Consider the following 24,086-nt stretch of genomic DNA (forward strand, 5'->3'; position numbering starts at 1 on the left):
GAATATGGAAATAAATTATACGTCAATATTCCTATGAAATATTAGATATTATTATTAAAATGTTGCCAATTATTACTCCAATTATTACACTTCTTTTTTCATTAAATGTTGCTCCAAGAACACATTAATGTGCAAATTAGATACAGTTTATAGATACATTGCATTGAATGGGAATATTAATTTATGGCCATTTTACCCACATATTGCATAAAGTAAAATGGTGTATCAGTTCATTCCGTTATTTCTTTCATAACATAGTTGAGAATCATCTTTATACAACTTTTGGTTGAAAAAATCCAGAAACCCCAAAATTTATTGGTGATTGAAAAAAAAATCCCATTGTTTTTGCCTATACATATAATTTCATGTCATTTTATTTTTTAAACAACTTAGTCCTGGCGTCCACTACAGAGGACATAGCATAACGTATGAATAAAATATTATTTTTCAAAAATGTTTTTTTACCATTTGTTTATTGTGCTCTAAACAGTGTGATGACATGGAAAAAAACTAAATTCAAAAAACTTTTTTTTTCGGGGTCTCAGGAGGGTATTAATACTTTTTGAACAGGATTCTGTGATAACCGTGATCATTTTTGTCACTATAATCATGAAATTAAATGTTCATGCCATTTCATCTCTAGTTATGATCAACTATGATGATCAACTAAAATCAACTAATAATGTGTTTTTTACAGTATAATATGCAAAGTACAATTTTCTATAAAAAATGTATATCTGATTCTGTTCTTTTCTCTGACACGCGTTGTTGGGTGTGGAAGGTTACTAATGTGATTTATCTGTAAATTAAATTAATGCTTTTTCAATTACTGAATTCATTGAAATAAAATGAATTCTTTGATTTTAATATTTTTTTGGCAATGCGTCGTGTAGGTCTTAAATTTCAGTCTTTATGGTCTTAAAAGGTCTTAAAAAGGTCTTAAATTTGACTTACTGAAACCTGCAAGAACCCTGTGTATGTTGTTTATACATAAACAGTATCACTTTCCCTGTACGTGCAGCTCTACAGCAGTATAACTTATGTTAGCTATATAAGCCTGTATATAGAAGATAAATATCTGATTTAAGAAGAACACTCGACCAATGTGATATTGAATACCTAGCCGAACACACACAGGTCCTCCACTAGTATACTGTTTTTACTGTGGACATGAACGAAACCTTAAATCTTTTACATTGATAAACTATCAGACTTCTGGCCTGAAAAGATGATAAAACAGGTGAAAACCCATATTTTCCACATGCACATCCTTTCATTTTTCAACGTTTCGTTTCTGTTTCCTTTATCACAAATGATGTCCTGAGAAAGGACAAGTGATGTCCTTTTAGTGACCCTGGTTGTCAGATTCAGAGATTTGTTAGAACTCATGGAATGAGAAATTGCTTATGTGGTAAAACCATGTAGTTTTACCAGTTTTAAGCTGTAATATGCCGAAAAAGCATTGCGAAGGCACTGGGTTCAGATACCAAGACGGGAGGAAGATGTCCTTGAAGGACACACACCAGCATGTAATTTTATTCCATGTTGACTTGAAACTTCTCAGCAGTTCAGGGAACTTTCTTTCCATCGCTCTTTTAACTTTTCTTCCATTCATTCGTCGCATGAAGACGGCAGCATGAGGCAGCGCACAGTGGTGATGTATGTGGAGATCGGCTGCTTTGTGTCCTGTCTGTGTGGCTGGATGTTGATCTGTTCCACTCTGGCCATTGAGTACTGGGTCTTCTCTGAGGTCAGTTCTGTAGTTCTGACCACCGGGAATTACTATTCCAACCTCTGGATGGACTGTGTCTCAGACACCACAGGAGTATCTGACTGTAAATACTACCCTTCCATGATGGACCTCTCTGGTGAGGAATCACTGCTTACACTTTATAATAAGGTCTCACTTGTTAACATTAGTTAACGAATTAACATGCAATGAGCAATATATATTTACATCATTTATTAAACTTTGTTAATGCTGCTTAATAAAAATGTTCATTTTCATGTTAGTTCACAGTGCATTAACTAATGTTAACAAATACAACTTTTTATCTTAAAAAGTATTCGTAAACGTTGAGATTAACATTAATAAGTATTAATGAATGTTGTAGATATATTGTTCATTGTTAGTTTATGTTAGGTTAACAAATGAAACCTTATCGTAATGTTATTGAATCACAACTGAGAAATTGTGTCAGAATTTAATAAATGGCTCATGGCTCTCAGTAAAATCTATTAAAAAATCATATATATAGGGTGAATGCAGGTTGATTGGGACACTTTTTGCCATTAAAATGACTGGGGAAAAGTGTTAAATAAAACCTTACTTTTATTTTTATTTTAATATTTTTTCAGCAAAAACATTAAGCAGCAAAACTGTTATCAGCATTGATAGTAAGAATTTCTTGAGCAGCAAATCAGCATATTAAAATGATTTCTGAAGGATCATGTGACACTGAAGACTGGAGAAATGATGCTGAAAATTCAGCTTTAACATCACAGGAATAAAAACATCATTTCAAAATATATTATTATAAAAACAGTTATTTCAAATTGTTTATTTCATAATATTACTGTATTTTTGATCAAATAAATGCAGCCAAGTTGATACATTGTTGATCACATTTCTCAATCAGGAGGAGATGCCGTCATGTGTTTGGGGAATATTAATATCCTCTCTTTGTTAGTTTTCCTCCACGTGTCCAGGGCTCTGTCTGTGGTCTCTGTGATCTTTGGGTTCTGGGGAGCTGTGCTCGCCCTCATTGGGATGAAATGTACCAAAATCGGAGGCTCTGAACTCGCCAACGCCAGAGTTACATTCGCAGCAGCATTGACGTACATGGCATCCGGTATGAATGTTCCTTCATAATCATTTTTGCATAAAGCATAAATTGAGTATCATTAACCGATGTCTGTTTTGCAGGGTTCAGTGGTATGATAGTCTACTCCTGGTGGGGAGATAAAGCGCGTTCAGAATTTGTGGATCCATATTACTTACAAACAAAGTACGTAATTATGACAGTTGTGTTTGTCATATTACTGTATGTCTAACTTTGAAAGTGTTCACTATATATATATATATATATATATATTTTTTTTAAATAAATACGTCATGATGTACCAAAGGGCTTATAGGGGTCATATAATGAGGAATCAAATATATTTTAGTCTTCTGAGAGAGAATTGTTCCTTGGATCATGAAAATAAAAATACAGTTTATCAGGATGGATGGATGGATGGATGGATGGATAGACAGATAGGCAAAAGCAATGCAAAAAAAAACCTTTAATTCTAACGGCCAATTCACACTGCACTGACAGACGTTGACCAACGTGCACAATCACCAGATTACAGTTCGAAACTTTTCAGACATTCCACGACCCGGCAAACGCTGATTAAACATACAAACTCCAACAGATGCTGACACACACTTACAGGAGTAACACACTGATCCGACAAAACCCTGGTGCAGTGTGATTGGGCGTAAGATTCTAAGACAGTGATTTGCATTGACAAAGCAGCCGGTGAAGTAAGCGAAAGTGACAGTTGGCTTTTTAAATCAAGTGACAGTGTAAAACACTTTTTTTGCATATGAGTCAATTTAACATGTTATTTCAGTGCAATTAGTTCTTTTAACAAATAGTTATTTTAAAAATGTGTGGCACACGACATAGACGTAAGACAGTTTTTAGTACTTCGTTGTCGCGTAAACGTACTCTCAATTGCAAAATAGATTGCTGTGGACTATAAGCTAATGGTAGACTTATGTTGAATGAAATAGAAATGTAATTCAACATTAATACCATTTCATTTCATACATTTCATTAAAATTACTTAAAATAATCTGTCTAAAATAATTACTTAATCATCTGTGGGACTCAATAAAAAATAAAAAATGTTAAAAAGGAAAGCGTTATGATGTGGTCCTTTAAAATATGTGACTTTTATTTCTCAGGTATGAGCTCGGTGCCGCTCTCTTCATTGGTTGGGGAGGTTCGTGTCTGGTTATATGTGGAAGTGCAGTCATGTGCTATTTCTCTGGGAAAGAGTCATTCCCCAAAAGGTCTGTCCCGTCACACAGTATCTGCACGTGGAAACAAGCTAAATACGGGGGTGCAATGAACATATGGTTAAATTGGTACCTTTTTTTCTTCCTCAGATTCAATAAACAACTCATAAGACCCTCAACCAAAATGACGGCACGTACCAGACGTACGTACATGCTGCCCATCTCGTCCAGACCCACAACAGTCTTCATCCCTCCTTCACACCAATCATACAGTGAGGGAGGAGGAAGTAGAGAGAGTAGAGGGAGGAGAGGAACACAAGGAAGCCAGTCATCAAGAACCGTCAGACCCATAAGGCCTCCTATAGACTCAGCTGTGTAACATTTGCAATGTTTGTTGACACTTTTCCAACAAGAGAGCTTCTCTAATGCAAGAAATTTTAATATGACAGGAGTGTAAAGCAAAGAAGAATCTTTGAAGTGTTATAAAAAGTGAATTTAATAAATCATTTAGCATATAAACAATCAAAAAGTACGAGGCAATTATTTTAAAGTGCATTATCCCTTAGATGTTCCTCAGTATTAACTGTACTTGTACCTTTATATTTCATATAAAGTACCTTTAACACTGTCAATATCAAACTAAGGAATGAAAGGCTGTTTTTGCACTGCTGTCCCTGAATAAACACTAAGCCTGAGCTACAACAGATACTGGGTATTGCAATTATGAGGTTTATTAGCTTGTGAATGTTTTGGTATTGCTCTGCTGCATTTTCTTATATCTCATCTGAATCATCCCAGTCACTGACGGTCACTAAGCTGCTCTTGAGAGTGCTGCTGGTTCCAGCGTCTGTGAGGCCTGCAAAACACAAAGAAAGAAATCAGAATCACCGACCGAAGACTAGCAACAGGTGTTGAGCTGAAGAGCCTCTGCGACTCACGAAACACTGGTTCAAATGTCTTTTAACACCAGACAAATGTACTACGGGTGTGCTCACACTTCAAACTGACTCTGGTGCGATTGCTCTGTTAGTGCGGTTCATTTGAATAAGTGTGAACGCTGCCATCCGAACTCTAGTGAGGTTTGACTGAAATATGAACGCAACACAAATCAAAGACATCTAAACTAACCAAAAACAGGACATGATGTCACAAGATACGACCCTAAAGAGGACAGAATGCTCAAGCATACATGTTTTTTCTCGTCATAAGAGCTACGTTGGCCATTACAGTTCAGTACAGGTGTTGGAAACGCCGTCTCCTTGCAGCAGATCTTCGTTTGTGTGTGTAATGGACAGGGTTCGTACACTTTTTCCAAGGTCAAATTCAAGCACTTTTCAAGCACTTTCCAGGTCCATTTTAAAGCTTTTTCCAGCACCTTACACTACCGTAAATTACATACCAATACATAGTTAAAATTATTATTTAGTGTTTTTATCACATCAAAAGAGATAAACAGCCAAATGTTTCATAATAGCAGAGGGCTGCACGATATTGAAGAAAAATGAGATATGCGATAACTCATTAAATAATGCGATATTCAATATGCAATATGATAATGCTTAAAGTGTGTCAAATTAACTTAAATTATCTTTAAAATGTCTTTAAAATGATATAACCTACACATACGTGTTTCACATTCTTTTTGTGATAAGAAAATATCCCTACAACTTCAAGACAGTGAACATCAGTATTTTACTGTAGCATAAGAAGTGTTATTTTAACATCACTGGGGTTTAGGGGTTCAGGTTATCCTACATTAGGTTTATTTAACAACAGAAACTGATTAATCAAATGTAAAAATAAACACTGCTTAGTTTTCACTGCATGAATTAAATATACTGATTCTTATTAAAGCTACAAAAGTTAGCCTATTCAGCCAAAAGCAGTGAGTGATTTTCTTTGTCTTTTGTTCATGACCCCAGTTATTGCAAGCCGTTGCTATATGCAATTATGCATATTGTAATATATATACATTTGCATTATTTCGATATATTGTGCAGCCCTAATATTTAAGCCAATCACAAGTGTTATTCTTCAAAATGTATCACTAAGTATATAGCCATATGAATAATATACTTTTCATTATATTAATGTCCAAATAGTGCTTACCAGATAATGTGATTTATAGGCTGTAAAACTGAATTAATTTCAAATATGAAGACTTGAAGATTTGAACAGAAATATTTGACAGGCCTTCCCGTTTTGGGACACATTCTTGATATAGACCAGGTTTGAACAATATCTGAGTGCACAGGCACCTGCCTGATAAATGTATTTCATTGCCAAGATGTCTTGGGCCAAGACATAACGTTAGCTAATACATTTACTGGAATAGAGCAGTGTAAATATTGCATAGGGCCATCCTAAACCTTACAGTAACAGTATACTACTTATGACACTGACTGATTTCAGTTCAGCAATCAGCGACTGTTGTTATGCACTGGGCTAACGTTTGCAGGTTAATTTGCACGTTACAGTTCTGTAATTTTGGCAATGTTCACTGCATATTCCACAAATGAACGTGACATAACGGACATGCAATACTTACATTACATTGTCACACCAAGTACTCTCAGTCACTAATGGCCCTTTCAGATAGGACGCGGATCGCGCTGCGCTATGAAATGAAACCGATATATTTCAATGGCTTGCGCCGTGCGACTCGGACCAAAGCGGAGCTCAGCGAGCTCGCGCGCACGCCGCGGTCAAAGTTTAAAATAGTACAACTGTTACCGCTGCGTGGCCAATAAAAACGGTGCATCCAAACAACCGCGGAAATCAAAATGAAAACTCCGCCTACTTTTGCTCTTGCCAGCGTAACGCAAATCAATCTGTATCTGATTCTGAAGGGCTACATTTTTTTTCTCCATTTAATAAAGAACTATTTCGTCAGAAAGATATTTCTTGTGAAAGAAATACAGTTACAAATTCAAGCATTTTCAAGCATTTTATCCAAAATTCAAGCACTTTTCAAACCTTGAAAACACAACATCAAAATTCAAGCACTTTCAAGAATTTCAAGCACCCGTACGAACCCTGAATGGAGTAATTCCTGGAACTTTTTTAAACTCCTTTACATGTTTTATACTGGCCAGCTTTACTGACTGCAGAAATTAATGTGAGATTTATTCGTTTTTCTATTTTTTTGGGGGGGGGGTAAGTACAAATAAATTGAACAGTGAAGTAAAAATACTACTTTCATATTATAGCTAATTTAGCTTTTGTTTACGGTAAAATTAAGTTGTAAAAAGACTAAATTAAAGGTTAGGCTGTTAGATATGGGTCATGGACTTAGCCGAGGCCATGTCTATTTATTGGTAGCTCTGCTTTTTTTCCTTAAAGCTTGAGTACGTAACTCTCTCATGTACTCGCTCATTATATACATATAGTAAAAAATAATCATTTTGAACATAAAGTTACATAGTGTAGCTTTAAGAAAAAAAAAAACCTTTAAAAATATATATTTTCAACTCAAAAATTGAAAAAAGGCAACAATAGGTAACATGTTTCAATGTGGATACCGAAAATATGATGCATATTTTAAAATGGTCCATTGAAGTTGGTGAGTAAAGAAATTGACTGACTAAAGGTGATGATACACAGGGCAACTTTTTGAGCAATGTTGCCGTCAACGGGCAACCAGATGAGACACAGGGCCCACGACTGATCTAAATTATCCAGATAGAAATTTATTGCCCATTTTCAATGGGAAAGTGCCCAAGGAACAATCGCCCGGCAAGATTGCCCAGCAACATTGCTCAAAAAGTTGCCCTGTGTATCATCACCTTAACAGTGACTAAATGTCCTCAAAGATGGCAATATCTGAAATCTTTGTCCTTGTGGGGACATTTTTTGGTCCCCATTAAGAAAACAGCTTATAAATCATACTTTGATGTTTTTTTGAAAATGTAAAAATGCAGAAAGTTTTTTTTTAGTTGGTCCATATACATTTTTTTCAGTGTAGCTTTTCGGCAAGCAATCTGAGTCTCTACGATGTAAATTATTTATAACCATGATTTCTTATTAGCAGACTCTTGAAAATATGTTAAGTTAAAAAGGAATTCTATGTACCTGGCTTGTGCCCTTTGCCCGTCGATGAGCCCCACACACTAGTGCTGGTGTCCAGACTCTTGTCCAAGCTCTTCCTGATGATGGGCACGGGACATTGGCTGGGTTTGGGTACAGCGGGCACATCCTCTATAGAGGAGATATCCCAGTCATCATCGTCATCATCTTCATCTGTGTACTGAAAGCAACAGAGCAGAAAAACAACACTTTACAAATTTAGTATAGAGATAAAAACAGCATTTATTTAAAATAAATATCTTTCTTAACATTATAAATGTCTTTCCTGTCACTTTTGATCATTTTAATGCCTCCTCTACAATATTTCCTACAGTTATGTGATGAGCAACATTATTTGATTAAAGTGCAAAAATACTTAATATAATATCAATATAATACAAACATATTTAAATAAATAACCTGTTCTCCATTGTTGTAGATTTCAGTGCCATGTTTATGCAACATAATATAAACATCTGTATCTGATTAAAGGGGCAGATCTCACCTTTAGAACTTTCTTTGCATCTTGCTTTGTATTTTTGACAGCTGTTGGCTTTTCCAGGAATGTATTAACGCCCCCTGCTGGTTTCTTTGGGCCTCGTGTCGCCAGCTGTTTTTCAAGGCTTTTGCCAATAGCTTTGACATTACCTACAGAAAACACACACAATACAAATATAAAACAAATCCAATGCAATACAACAACTGACATTAGAAGCGAGTCTTACTATGAGTAATCTTCTCCACATTTCCATTCTGGTCGGTGTGTTTGTGCAGCTGTGAGAGGCTGATCTCCTTGATCTCGCTGCCGTCGGTCCACTCGCTGTCGCTCTCGCTCAGAGCGGTCACATCTGTCCTGTTCGCACTGATCACAGGAGCGGCGGAGCGCACAGCAGGAGTGTGAGGGCTCGAGCGCTGCTGTGTTTTAGCAGTCTGGGCTTTGACTGCGGTGCTGTTGACCAGGACAGATTTCTTCTGTGTTTGAGGGGCTTCGTCCTCAGACGTCTCCTCTTCCTCGGACGAATCTTCATCAGAGCTGAATGGAGGGGTTCTGCAAGCGAGACATAATATTTACATGTTCAGACAACACAGAAAAAGCCACTCGATCTAAGTATAAAAATACTGATAATGAGCGATAACATAAAATCAGTGATCATTTAAGCCAAAGTGATATCATGAACAGCAAACTAAATACATTAAAGTCAACAGGAAATGGCATTTGCGAAGCATTTCACTTCTGTAATGTGATGCATGTCTGATTGAAACTTGATTGTGAGTGTTATCGTCAACTACTAATAAAACTAAAAATATTATACATTTCTGTTAAATAAAATAAGCATGAACTAAAATAAAATAAAGTATAAATAAACGTAAATTTATGCCAAGGCAACATTTTCAAGAAATTCTAAAACTAAAATTTAAATTAAATTTGTAAAAACTAAATAGACATATAAAAAAAAACCTAATAAAAATGACAAAAACAACAAAATTACTATAACTTTTACTAAAAATAAAATGCTAACAAAAATGTATAAATAAAACAAATTCAAAATATGAATAAATACTATATTAGTATATTAATAATAATATAATGACACTGTTGATTGTATACATTGGGGCATGTTTGGTTAAAAAAATATCCTCATGGATATGTTAGCAGAATACAATTGGCAGAGTATTAAAACAATAAAAACCTTACAATAATGTGCATTAGAAGACAAGGATTTTTATGATTTCTTTTATTTTACTTATTTTTTGTGTGATTTTATTTCAAATTTGAAGTAAATATCTGAAGATAAAACCCTAACACTGCCATGACCTCCTCCGTACCTGTGATGCTGCAGTGGTGTGGAGGTCTTGGGCAGGGCGCTGGTTCTGCTGCGTGGGACTGGTTGTGGAGTGTGATGCTGTTTGGGAGCAGGACCTGACACCACACGAGTTACTGTTGATGGAAAACTGCTGGATCTGGGTCTGGACTGCATCACTGCAAAAGAACAAGAAAAAAGCTGCATCCTAACTGAAACAAGTGATCCCAGCGAGAAACAAAACATCAACTAAAATACAAAGCTTTAATACGTGTCCTTGTCGTTCATTCATCATCTTCGAAATTATTTTTTACAAAGCATTATTTTGCTTTGCCTCAGCTATGATCAAGAGACATCCACTCTTGCATTTTGGGGCGGAGCAATGAAGGGAGGGGTGTGTTTGTTTGGGTTGATTTCAAATATCAACAGTGTTTCTCAGAAATCGTTTGCTGCATCTTTTGGCAGCGTGTTCACCAAAGCATTGTTTTTTTTCAGTTGATACGCTATGCTTGCTATGATATGGAATAACCGCGGAAGTGTTATTAGCGCTCAGCGTGAAATAGACTCTCAGCGCCTCGTCATGCTGCTGCCGTTTTAAATACGTGCCGCTCACATTGAAAACAACTGGAAAAAAACGCTTTGGTGGACACACGGCTTTAATGCCTTGTTCTCAGCCTTGAAACTGCCAAAAGCCAAATCCTGACCTTGTTCGTGTTGTTTGGGCTTGGCTGGCTGCTCCGTGTTTCTCTCCTTCACTCTTTGCTCTAGTTTATGGTTGATCTCTTTCTGCGCCCTCCGATACGCTGGATCCTCTTCCTGTCTCTTCTGACGATCAGTGATAATCTGGACCATGGTGCTCTTATACACCCCTTTAGAGAGACCATTGACTCCCTGAACAACACCAGAGACGTTGAGGTTATACAGTGCTATGGCTTCTCAACTGTCATAAGTAAACAATTTTTCATGCAGTTTGACAATCAGTACCTTGATGCCTAAGTTCTGCAGTCTATCATCAAGGTTCTGCTGAGCTGCCAGACGCATGTCTCTCCTCAAACCCGGGTTCTTCAACAGCTCCTGCACTTCCTGCTGCCATGACCGGCTCTCCTCGTGGCTTTCAGAGATGCTAGAGGAATCTGAAAATATAAGATGAATGATTATGGTAACATGTTGGATGGCACATCTTCTGGAATACATTTTCTGTCATTCTACAATCGCTGTGGCAGATGCTGCCACTCATTGTAAAAAACACTTTTAACTTGGAATAGCAATGCTCTATAATGCAGTTGCATAGAGACTAAATTAAAGTTATGAATATATATACACATTACCGTTTAAAAGTTTGTGGTCGTAAGAATATACTTTTTTGAAAAGAAGTCTCTTATGCTCACCAAGGCTGCATTTATTTGATCAAAAACACAAGCTAGGAATATTTTGAATTATTATTACAATTTAAAATGTATTATTTTCTATTTTGATATTTTAAAATGTGATGGTAAAGCTGAATTTTCAGCATCATTACTTCAGTCTTCAGTGTCACATGATCCTTTAGAAATCATTCTGAAATGCTGATTTGCTGCTCATGAAATATTTCTGATTATTATCAATGTTAAAAACAATAGTTCAGCTTTTCAGTATTCTTTGTTGAATAGAAAGTTTTTAAAGAAATCATTTATTTGAAATCTTTTGAAATGTCTTTACTGTCACTTTTGACCAATTTAATGCGTCCTTGCTGAATTAAAGTATTATTTAAAAAAAAAAAAAATAATCACACTAACCACAAACTTTAACAGTATTGTATATAAATGTACAATTTCATTATTAAAAAAAAAAAACATTTATCACCTGACCACTTCAGATGTTCATATTAGCTGCAAATAAGGATGTTCTTTATTTATAAAACTATAATTTTTTTATATTGTTTAAAATGATTTATTCTGATCTTGCATAAATAGTAAAGAAGAAAAAATGCAAAAATTAAAATGTAAAATGCACAACCGAAGGAAAAAAAAAAGGAAATGCCACTGCACTTGTACAATGTCTCTTTTATATTTTTTAAACCCGTAAATAACAGAAAACGGCAAACAATTAAAATATGTTCATTTCCTGTGGCTCCACATTGACATTCCCTTTCTCTTGCTCTGAGCTGTCCAATAATTACATGCATGCTGTAACATCTGTGTTTACTGAGGAGACAGATCTTTAGTTTGCTGGCGACACAAGCTCAGACTGAACACGTAGACCTAAGCAACAGATCATGCAGACAGGGTGCGAGCATGCCACTCAATCACTACCGCTTTACCTTTCTCCTCCTCAGACAGCTCCACTATAGGATCCAGTTTATGGCCTGAGCTGGACTGCTCTAATAGGACAGCGCAAAGAGGTCAGAGAAGAGTGCAGGGGTTACGGAAGGACTGAGGCATATTCAAATCTAAACCCCTGGCCTAAAACATCTCATTTTGCACTGATATTACCCATACTGACCCCATTAAATCACATTTTGTGGCTGTTTGTGAATACATGTACATTAGTTTTGAAGCCATCCATATGCTAGTGTCCACCAAAAAGACACATGCTGGGGATGCTGCGTCCCAATTTGCATACTGTCCATCCCAACTAGTATCAAAAATTAGAATGAGTGTGTCTCAAATTGTAGCATGTTGAAATGAGAATTCCAAAGATACCCGGATGGTCTACTTTTTCCGGTTAGAATCCGAAGTGCAGATCCGTGCACACTCTGACGGCTAATGTTGCCCACAATTTATTGCACGTTGGATTAGATTAGATTAGATTATTACTACAAACACAAATAAAGTGTTAAAAAACTACAAACATGGCGGATGTGCAAGACAAACAGTTAAGTAGAGAAGAGTAGGTAAAAGGGTTTGAGTGATTAATAATCAGTATGTAAATATATTGATTGAATGTTATCCACATAATATTTAATCTGCAAAAGCATTGTGAACTTTCATAAAGATTCGTTTGGTCATTAAAGGAGAGTTCTCCGCATGAAAGACCCATGACTGGCAGATCAACATGCTCTCTCCGAAACGGTAGGAAATTAAATTAAATTGAATGTGGAGGATGTTAACTGTGACAGATGATTGACAGGGCAGATTAAACCGTGATGGGATGTACATAATTAAGCATCAGAGAGGTCAGTTAAAGATGCAATTATGATGAAGTAGTATGTCCCAAAACGTACCTACTATTCTGCTACACATTCAAAAGTACGTACTTTTTCTTCACAAAAACAGTACATAGTTTTAGGGCATAGTATAAGTAGGTGAACTGGGACACAACAACAGTTTTTGAAAAAAAATTTGGGATCAGTGAGATTTAAAAAAAAAAGAAGAAGAAATTAATACTTTTATGCACAAAGGTCGCATTAAATGAATCAAATGTGACAGTAACATTTATGAGTAAGAGTAAAGAATAGCTCTTTCGGCATTATCCTGAACATAAACATTTGTCTCATGTGTCATTGAGTAGAAGCACACGTAAACGTCACATCCTTTTGATTTTCCCGGCAAAAACGTTCCGTGTCCTTCACATAAAAATCATTCTACATGCTTTAACAGAGAACCTAGGAAGTCGGGTCTAGTTTTTTAAAGATGTTTTAGGTTTGTTTACATATTGGCATTGGCAATAAAAAAAAGTAATTAATACATGAAAATTCTTACATATAGCCCATTTTATGTTTAAAAAACAGCATGATGCGATGTCTCTGTGACCTGGGCTACCCAGCAAGACTAAATTAAGAAAAAACAACAATAATAAAGCTGCATGTAGATCCTCTGCTCCAAAAGCCTGACATTACAGTGTGCAACACCACTGATAGTTGCAGTTGAGATAATGCTCATCTGGACATTGTCTAGCAATATGTCATGCAGGAACTTACCACTGACCACTACTTTAGCTTTAGTCTCTGGAGCCGGGGCAGCAAACACTGAAACAAAAATTTATTTCGATTAAAATTAGGAAGTTATTTTAGCACTGATATATTAAAAAGTTATTTTACGTTTGTCTAAAAACATAATATTTACATACCTTCGCGTTGTACTGTTATTGTTGGCGGCTTTGACGAGATCTGTTTCATCTGAAAAAAAGAAACGCATGTTATTTGCTATTACGAAAAAACAGCAACACGTTATCTGAGCCCTGTCACTTTAAATTCAAATGTTTCACTGAAAAGACAACATGCATAATTACAAGCTGACAGCATAATCAGCATGATGATAATAGCTCAAGTGTCCGGATATGTTCCCACATGTACACTCCTTAAGCTCGAACCTAAAGATTACACTGTGGGCCGCTGCGCTAATACAGGATATCCTGAACAATCGAGCCTCTTCCTGTGCTGAGTTACAGTACTGACCTGCTTGTTGTGGGAGGCAATGATCTGCTGCTGTTCCTGCAGCCTGTGGCTCAGTTCCTGCACCTGTCTCCGTGATTCCTCCCTGCCTTCTGACACAGCAGAGCGCAGTTTGAACAGGTCCTCCTGAAGCTGATGAACCAGACAGAGACATTACGCATATATGCGGACATGTGAGCTATTCCCATATTTAAAGAGCAACATGACGCCTGTGATACCTACCAGACTTTTTTCACTGTCATGGTCCTCCTTTAGTTTTTGCATTTTCCCTTTCCACTTCACCTCCTGAGTGAAGAAAAATAAAAATGTTATAACTACAGCAATATCTATTTCAAATCATCTGAATGCTGCATCTCTTACTTGTTTGTGGAGTTTTTGTTGAAGTTTAACAACTTCCTGCAAGTGTTCATTGCTGGCTGATGGACTGGGCTGTGTCAGTACCGGCTGAAGGCTTTCCTGCATATTTTTCTGCTGCAATTTGATCAATTCCTAAGGGGAGAAAAGTAAACATATTAAATGTCATTTCAGCACAATCACATCACATAATATCAATACTTTTTTACCTTATTTGAGAATTTAACTGATCCTTTATAACATTGTTAATTCAAATCCAGCCAAGGTTTATGACATTATATTATATTATAATTAGTGCTGCCAATCGATTGAAAAACAATTAACTAATTAATCACACATTTTTCTGTAATTAATCGATATAAATCGCACTCAACATTAAAGTTTTTTTAATATTTTAATAATTTCACATTTAATCTACAAATTAATGTAGAAACAACATAAAGACAGTAGCCTATATTTTAAATATTTGTTTAATAGCATCTTTTTATGAAAGATAAAATACTGCTACGTCTCTATGAAATACATATTTTTTCTCAAGTTTAGCCGTTACAGCCATTCAGCATTACAGTATAATTGCAATCTATAAATTCTTACATTTATTAGGCTTTAAAAAATATATAACAACTTTTAATTTAAGTGAACATAAATCTTCACATAAACCTATTATAATAAATGTCACATTTACCTATGCCCTTTAATATATCAGGGCTAAATTTTTTCTATTGACCCAGTCAGACCACTTCAGATTTTTACTTGCCCAGTAGAAATGTACAAAAAGTTATTGTTTTCGTTGTTTTTGACCCATGTAACCTTGTAAAAAACGCTTTAAGATTTTCCGGTAGGTCTAACAGTAGGTCTAGGATATATGCAGAAATTTAATACAGTAAATTAAATATAGATTCCTTATTAAAGCTACAAAAGCTTATTCAGTCAAGAGCAGTGAGTGATTTTCTCTTTTTCTTTTGTTCTATGATTATCCTTATTGACAGACAGCAGCAGGTTTATTAGGATGCTGTCACTTTAAGACCTGCCACAGATGACATGGATCTGACACCCATCACATTTTCTCAGAACTCTTTACGTTCTTTTAAGACTTCATTTAACTCGTTTTAAGACTGTGCTTGTGAGGATACTCAACAAAATGGGCATTTTGGCATAATTTTGTGTGTTTTTGTCCGTTCAACCGCTGACTGAAGCGGCTTTCTGTGCACACAAATCACGTGTGTGTGTGTCACTCAGACATACACAGAAGCGCGCCAGTACACCACTGCATTCTCTTTTGTGTCTTATCACGCTTGGATGTTTTAAAAGCGTTTGCATGAATAAGAGCGTGGTCATATAATGTAATGCTAGCCAAAGGATGACTGTGTTAATTGCGTTAAATATTTTTAACGCGTTAAACTGAAAAAATTAACACATTAATTTTGACAGCATTAATTATATTATATATATGGTGACCAATAAAAGCTTTGTCTGAAATAAAAACATACGGTTTCTAGGTTTCTGTTCTTTTGATGCATTGACTCCATATCCCGTTGACAAGCTTGTTTGATTTCATCTATTTTGCTGTTCATCCGCATTTTCTCTTCCTCCCTCCATAGTTCCAGTTGTCGCTTAAACTCCTCCTGCCTTTGAATAATCTCTTTCTCCTGGAAAAAAATAGAGAATGAAATACTTATTTTAAATAACAAAATATACTAATAAAAACATGGTGTGGTCTTCTCTAACCTGTTTAGCAGTGTAGTCTTTCTGCTGTGTTTCCATTTGGGACGTGACCAGGGTCAACTGCTCTTGTAGTTTGTTGATCTCATCTTGTAACTTCACAGTCTGAATTTTTTTTTGATTATCTGTTATCAGTTCTGGAAAACATCAGATGCTTGAATCACCCTTGTGAAAAAGAAGTGAATTGCATTAAATGTGAAGTTGAAATGTACTTCAAATTAGAGGTCTGCAATGCCGTGGATGTGCGGCACAGGACAAGTTTTGAATTGCTGAGAGGGGGCGCAAGAGGGAAGATACTGATATGTGTGCGGGAAGCAGGAGAAAGAAATGACTCGTGGGCTCCTGCAAAATGTAATTATCTATGTGGCGAGCAGGACGAGGCCGAGGGCCGTGAGGACGGCGCGAGGCGTGATTACTAATGAGCGACACCTGCACGACGCACCGGTCTCGTATCTCTCACGGAGGAGCGGAAGCATAAAAGGAGGAGCGACGACAGTGAAGGATGAGAGAGGCCAGGCCTGGATTTATGTTGTGTTTTGTTATATGTGACAACGTGGTTGTCTTTACTTTCGTTTTGTATTCGTTTCATTTATTGTATTAAAGTTGTTAAATCCAGGCCTGGCCTCTCTCGTTCTTCACTGTCGTCGCTCTTTTATGCTTCCGCTCCTCCGTGAGAGATACGAGACCGGTGCGTCGCGCAGGTGTCACTCAGTAATCACGCCACCGGCCTCGCGCCGCTCCCTCACGGCCCTCGGCCTCGTCCTACTCGCCACAATCTAATAATAACAGCACACACAAGTCTGTCACTGGAGGTCTTAAGCGCTGTGTGTGTGGAAATTAGAAATAATAGCCTAAAGACTCCGGAACAAGACAGAATCTAACTGGACTGAGACTGAAAAATCAGCGTAGACCTCTTCCTATGGGCTTTTGCTTGAGGAAATGGGGCAAAACGTGAAAAAGTTTCAGGTGGGAGCGGGATAAAATAATACATATTTTTAGCTGATTGCATTTAATATAAATTTAAACTGAACATAAACATTGTCACTGAATTGCAATTAACATGCAGTATAGTGTCCGAAAACATTAGCTTCATTTTGAAAAAATCTATTCATTTACAGTATATTAATTCTGTAATAAGTACTCTTTTTAAAAGTATGCTAAACACTGATGGTCACTCACTGATGTCAAACTCCGTAGGGTGTCTGCGCTGCGTGTGACTTTGCAGGAAAGAGGCATTCATGAAGGCTTTCTCACAATGTTGGCACTGAAAAACAAAAACAATCAGGGGCTTTATTCATTTACATGACATCAAATCTGTGAAGACCAATACTGATTACGTTTTCTTAAATGGCTTGCTTCCTCTTTTGTGTTCCATTGAGAAAAGAAAGTCATAAGGGTTTGGAAAAATTTGAGGGTGAGTAAATGATGATTTTCGGATGATCTAATTTCTTTAATGACAATCAATCTAAGCAGGTCGAAAAAAGCAAATGAGCCTGGGAGGATCATTGCTGAAGGTCGGAGTGAACACGAGCCTCACCACAGCTGTCACTCACACTCCGCTCAGGAATGATACCAAGAGACAATGTGGGCATGTTGCCATGGAAACACCGGGTGGTGCAGGGTTGATGTTGCATCTTATCGCCGCTCTATCTCTCGCTCCAATTCACTGATATGTGGAAAATCCACAACACTGCACATCACACACCACATTTAGCATCCAAAACACCCGTCTGGTACTCTCATTCAAATTTAACCACACTGCCACTGATACCCATCAAAAACACATGCTCTGGATAAGCATTTTTTTCTGCAACAAAAATGCCCCCGTAAAACATCCACTGTGTGACATAATTGCATTGCTGCACTGACATAACTTCCCAAATCAACTGTGAAATGCAATTATGTCTTAAGGATCCAGGCAAACAGGGATTCACTGGTGTCAATCTGCAGCCTCGGCAGGTTTTGTATTACAGAACCAGAGGAAGAACCTCACGGAAACAGAGTCGAAAGAAAAAATATATTTTGCAATGAGAAAAATTAAGGCTATTTACAGTTTTTTCGAGATTTTTTGGCATTATTTTATGACCCACCCTCCTCCAGTTGCATACTGTTATTCGATATAAAATGTAGGCTAATTGTCATATTTGTAAGTAGCCTATATATTATGGTAGTATTCATTGAAATGGTTTGTATTTATTCTGTAAATAAATAGTGCTGCAAGATTTTGGATACATTGAGAATCATAATTTTTTTTGTTTAAAATAGAGATCACGATTCTCCCATGATTCCGAATAGACAACTAAACTAAATAACATGTCATTTGCTAAAGGTTCTGACTAAATGTTAATTGCTGCAGTCAAATTAAAAATATTTAATTACTTTAAATGATTTTTTTTAAAAATCGGCTTGAATGAATGTTTTAATGCTCAGCGTTTTTGAACAAATCTACTGAATGAATGATTCAATGACTCACTCATAAATCCTTCACTTTTTTCATTACTGGATGAATCAGCATTTTTTTAACAAATCTTTTGATTGAATGATTCAATGACAATGATAATTGATACAATCTTTATTTGACGCGTCAAGTTACTTTCAAAAGGTGTTTTACTCTATTTTGATCGCTACTGTAGACATCAGTGTTTATATCCGAACTATAAACTTTTTTCCTCGTATGTCTGTGATCATTTGAATGTAACAACAGAAATAATGATGCGAATACATAATGTTTGTGAAGCTGTGTCATACCTATATATGTCATGCATATATGCTATATATGTCTCTCTGGGTCAGCGGCAGCGAAAATACATATTTAAATGTGATCGTAAGGTTTAGGGTTTAATAGACATAGCCGAATCGTTGTCATTTAGGAATAAAATCGAGTGTTTGAAGGTGTTTGTTGTTTGAATCGAGATCGTAATATTTTAATTTGTTGTGCAGCTCTACTGGAGATTACAGTATTACAGTACAGTCTCATATTACAGTAATGAGAACAACTTATTTTTACATTATAGTAGTGAAAATTTGGTGGAAAAACGTGCTTAACTTTAATGATGATTGTCATTGACAATCCTTATTTATATGTAAAAAAAATTTTTTTGTTTAATTACATTTTTCCCATTTTGACATCAATTTTATTACATTTCCCCTATTAATACTCATAGCATAATGAAAAAAGCATCTTATTCTCAGTACTGTAATACAAAATAATTAGACATATTATACAATTATACTGTATTACAGTTACCAAATGAGAAACTCAAAAAAATGTCATTATATACTGTAATATCACAATGCAAAACAATATTAACTAAAAAAAATAGGTCTTGTTTAATTTATGCAACATACAACTTCTAATTATCTGATTTTGAGCTACATTTTGGTAACCACTTCTTCACTGCTCTCTGATGAAATCCCTTCATGATCCTGAAATAAACAGTAAATCATGAGCGGCACGTTCATTTCGATTCTGCCGTCAGGCGCCTGTGCTTCTCCTAGCAACCACATGAAACACCAGGTGTTGCCTTGGCAACAGCTGGCCACAATCAGGAAGGGACAGTTGCATGATTACAAATGAGCAAACATCTGATATAACCATGAGACAAAGACTGTAACATACATCAGAGAATTTTCTAAGATGAATGCAGCATGCAGTTTTATTTCAATGAAGAGACGAGTGGGAGGGAATGATGGGGGATGGGCGCTTTGATTTGTTTCCTCCACTTAAGGCTCTTTTATAAGTAGAGTACAAGTCATCGTCACCGGCTGACACCATCTGCTCTATTCGCCAAATCCTGAATGCTGTGTCCAAAAAACACAGCATCTGGTGATTAGCTAATCCTGTCCCGGCCTGCTTGTCCTGATTATGGACTTAAAAGTGTTGACAACACTTAATTCAGGATTGAAACTTATTTACATACATCTGCTGGATACGAAAAGCACAAATTACACTAGTGATGGTAAAGTACCATTAACGACCCCATAAAATCAATTAAGTCTGTTCTCTTTAATGCCATCTATAAGCTAATATACTCCTCAAGTTAACAAAATTTACTTTTCGGCAGATATACACATTAAAATGTTCGATGTGGCAAAAAAAAAAACCCCTGTTGACTCATTGTAATGCAGTGACAATTTTTTTCCCAAATAAAATCAAATTCTATGAAAATGGATGAGCCCATCAATATGTCCCACAGCAACTTTCAATAGGACTTACGCAACCATTCAAAAAATTTGAGGTCATTAAGATTTTTTTTAAAGGCTGCTTTTTTGAAGTTACAGTCAAGGCATTTATAATGTTAAAAATGATTAAAAAGGATTTCTATTTCAATTTTTAACATTAATAATAAAATGTTTTACTTGAGCAGCAGCAAATCAGCATATTAGAATGATTTCTGAAGGATCATGTGACACTGAAGACTGAAGTAATGATGCTGAAAATTCAGCTTTATAAATTACATTTTTAAAATATATCAAAATACAAAACAGTTTTTATAATAATAATAGTATTTCACAATATTACCATTTGACTTCTTTCAAAAATATTAAATGGAATAAAATAAAAACGTATGACACAGGAAAGAAAACTGTACTTTTCAAACTAATTAATGGGATCTATGACAAACTAGAGATGCGTAACAACTAATTGAGGGTGACTAGTTTTTCCTAGACTTAGTGCTCATGTCCATATTTTTAGTTTTGCTATTTTTAGCGGCAATGCTCTAATTAGCATGCTGATTGTTTGATTGATTGTTGCTTAGACAGCTCGCTGCTGCTATAGTATTTATTATTAATATTTGAAATTTGCCATTATTTCTGCCGTTATTTGCTGGGGTTTTTTTTCAAGTTTGAGTAATTTTGACAAAAAGTGTTTTAATTTTAGAGCTGTCAAAACGATTAATCGCATCTAACATAAAAGTTTGTGATTATATAAACATTACACACACATTTATATTTACATACTTGCGACTAATCGATTTGACAGCACTATTTTAATTATTTTAATTTCGGTCTTAGTCATTTTGGTACTTTTAGTGTACCATTTAGTTTTTCAAGTCCAATTTTAATTGCCATTTCAGTTTTTTAAGTCATATTTATTTTTGATTTAAGCTTCATTTCAATTAATGAATGATTTTTAATCATTTTAGTTTACAATAACAACACTGATGGGAGTAGGCTATAGCATGCAAATTGAGATTCAGCTCCTTCACGCAATCAAACAGTGAGAAAAGCACACGTTGAATTCCCTGGGTTCAGTGAACAGTGAGACTGGGGTGGAAGCAGAGTCTGGCCTTGGGGGGAGGCGACAGCGACAATGAAAATGCTAATACACACATTCACACTCCACCATGGGGCTGTACAGACCTTGTGGTAATTGGCACCGATCCCCGCGCTGAACATGGCTTGCTGAGAGGCAATGATCTTCTTCCTCTGCTTCAGTTCCTCCTTTAAGGTCTTGGCATCCTGGCTTTTTTTCTGCAGCTGGACGAGGAGCTGCTCTCTTTCCCGTGCCTCCGTCAGGAGTCTCTCCTCGGCCGCCTGCAGACTGACGCTCAGGCAATCCTGGGAGTGCAGCAGGTACTCCACGGTGAGCTGGGCCAACCGGAAGAGCTTGATCAGGGCCGGGTCTACGGGGCTCTGACAGCGGTGGCAGCGCTCGCCCTCCACGTTGCAGAACGTCACCGCCGTGATGTGCTCCTGTAATGCGTGGAAATCCATTTCGCAGGCCACTCGGTCCACATCCACTGCATTGATCCGACGCCAATCCACATTCTCACGCCGGACTCTGAACTTGAAGGGCGGGGGAATGCTGGTGCTGGTGGCGGCTCCGGATGAAGTAAGCGGTCCGGACATGGTGGATGCGGCCGGTCTGCTCTGGCTGCCGGATGAGGGCTGACTCTGTGGAGAGCTCAGTAGAGACGGGATCCCTGCTGAGGAATGAGTTCCCGGGGGATCTGACGGGTACGGGTAGTAAACGTTGTCATAAAATGGCTGAAGGGGAAACAAAGAGCAAGGTGAAATTTATAATTCCAGGTATATAACATTTAATTTATAAACAAGCCTGTTTTTCAAGGTTACACATAAAAAAACATTCCTGATCGATTCCACCACTGAAAGCTAACCGTTACCAGCTAACAGCAACAACACAGGTCCACATGACTAAATGAGCGTTCATTAAACGCGAGAATGAAATGATGAAATCGTTGATATATATATTAAATTCCACCTTATTTTGCGGCTTCGTGGTGTCTGTCTCCTTACCATCTTGCGGTTTTTGTGAAGTCTTGATGAATGATCAGAGCGGCGCGCGGCACAGCAGTGTCAGAGCGTCCTGAGCGTTTCTATGGAAACAAGAGCGCGCGTCCCACTTTGCACAGCACACTGCACGAGAACAGAGAGGAGGAAAGAGCACGTGCATGTTAAAGGTATTTTGGGGTTTTCCTGTTTATTTGTCACTCAAGACAGATCGTTATTATTATGTATTAGTTCATAAATTCGAACATTTGAGTTTGGGACAGTTTTCTTCTGCGAAAAGATATACTACAAAAAATTGTATTTTATTTTTTTAATATTCACTAGCCCAAAACAATCACACATCAGGTATTTTTTTTGGCTGTGTAATTATGTTTGACGTTTTAAAATAGCCAAATATTTATATTTATCTTACGTTTGCACTAAATTTATATTTTTATATTTTTAAATATAATTATTTAAATTCACAAATTTATGCATTAAATTCTATTATTTAATGGTATTGTTTATTTACATAAGCATATAATAAAAGTCACTAAAACAAATACCACGTGCCATGTCAATACTTAAATAATGTATCTCTATTTTTCGCATTAAAACAAGGTATTTTTATTCATTGCGTTAATGGGAATTAATTCGGGGTTGTTAATGTCATGAAAATAATGTCACGATGCAAAAATAGGTCATAAATACGGCTGTCTTTATGGAAAATGTTAAGTGTTAAAATGATTACTCTTTTCGTTTGTTATTAAAGAGAAATGTGACGTACACATGCTCTTGGTTTACCCATAAACATGGAGCAATTTTCTGTTACACAGACTGAACTCGAACGAGAGTCTCTCTCAGGATTTCTCCAGCCTTCTTCTCAGATTACTGCCCCTTAAAAACATCTCAAGTTGGGACAGGCTCAGTTAAGAACAAAAGGGGGGCGGTGTGCACAAGAACGACACAGAGAGAATGGTCAAACCAGAAGAAAAAGTTTTAAGTTTTACCCCAACAAAACGAAAAGATAACATGAAGTTCGTCTTCAGCCATTTTCACAGCAAACCAAAGTATTTCAGCGACTCACTCACTCGCCCATCGGCCGCGGAGTAACGGGAAGGACAGATGCAATGGTTCTTACCTCTCGACTAAGAAGTTTTTTGCAAAGATTCCAGTTAGAAGTGCGTCAAATCCTGTCCATCCGAAAATCCGCTTCACCTCAGCGCTGTGAATCAAACAAACGCCACACAGTTGTGGGAAACTTCAACACACGGGCAGAAGAAGCAAGCCCGACAAAACGATTCCCCCAAAACTGTGAGGATTCAGAAAGAGCGGCGTGACGTCACAGCACATTCCTGGCGCGAGCCTCATCTCATCTCTGGGGCTCGAGGAGGGGGAGGGGCGGGCGAACATGAAGGAGTCCCACGGGGAACATCCACAGGCCCGAAAACAATATCAGTTATGAGCTTTATTGACAATTGGGCTTTTCTTTTATTCTTTTATACCAGACATTCAGAAATATGCT

General features: G+C 36.8%; 2 protein-coding genes across 5 annotated transcripts; one reads left to right on the plus strand and one right to left on the minus strand.

Moving 5' to 3' along the window:
• Nucleotides 1–1,598: 1,598 nt before the first annotated feature.
• On the plus strand, nt 1,599–4,712 carry LOC311091936 (claudin-10-like). The gene is made up of 5 exons (XM_084128104.1): nt 1,599–1,868; nt 2,691–2,852; nt 2,927–3,008; nt 3,959–4,066; nt 4,163–4,712. The coding sequence occupies exons 1-5, from the start codon at nt 1,637–1,639 to the stop codon at nt 4,389–4,391; spliced, it is 813 nt and encodes a 270-aa protein (XP_083984230.1). The 5' UTR covers nt 1,599–1,636; the 3' UTR covers nt 4,392–4,712.
• On the minus strand, nt 4,491–23,923 carry dzip1 (DAZ interacting zinc finger protein 1). Of its 4 annotated transcripts, XM_084128100.1 has the most exons (19): nt 23,703–23,923; nt 22,589–22,708; nt 21,692–22,318; nt 17,507–17,591; nt 16,334–16,464; nt 16,096–16,254; nt 14,612–14,740; nt 14,474–14,536; nt 14,255–14,383; nt 13,927–13,975; nt 13,778–13,825; nt 12,179–12,238; nt 10,864–11,012; nt 10,584–10,770; nt 9,905–10,058; nt 8,803–9,125; nt 8,583–8,725; nt 8,084–8,258; nt 4,491–4,868 (listed from the first exon to the last, which is right to left on the minus strand). In XM_084128100.1, the coding sequence occupies exons 2-19, from the start codon at nt 22,589–22,591 to the stop codon at nt 4,786–4,788; spliced, it is 2,697 nt and encodes an 898-aa protein (XP_083984226.1). In that variant the 5' UTR covers nt 22,592–22,708; nt 23,703–23,923; the 3' UTR covers nt 4,491–4,785. The 4 variants fall into 4 exon arrangements, with proteins under 4 accessions (XP_083984226.1, XP_083984227.1, XP_083984228.1 ...); XM_084128101.1 differs by lacking the exon at nt 12,179–12,238; XM_084128102.1 differs by lacking the exon at nt 22,589–22,708 and having other exon boundaries at nt 23,703–23,877.
• Nucleotides 23,924–24,086: the final 163 nt, after the last annotated feature.

This window comes from Abramis brama, assembly GCF_963993115.1.
Source record: "Abramis brama genome assembly, chromosome: 11".
Lineage (NCBI taxonomy): Eukaryota > Metazoa > Chordata > Actinopteri > Cypriniformes > Leuciscidae > Abramis > Abramis brama.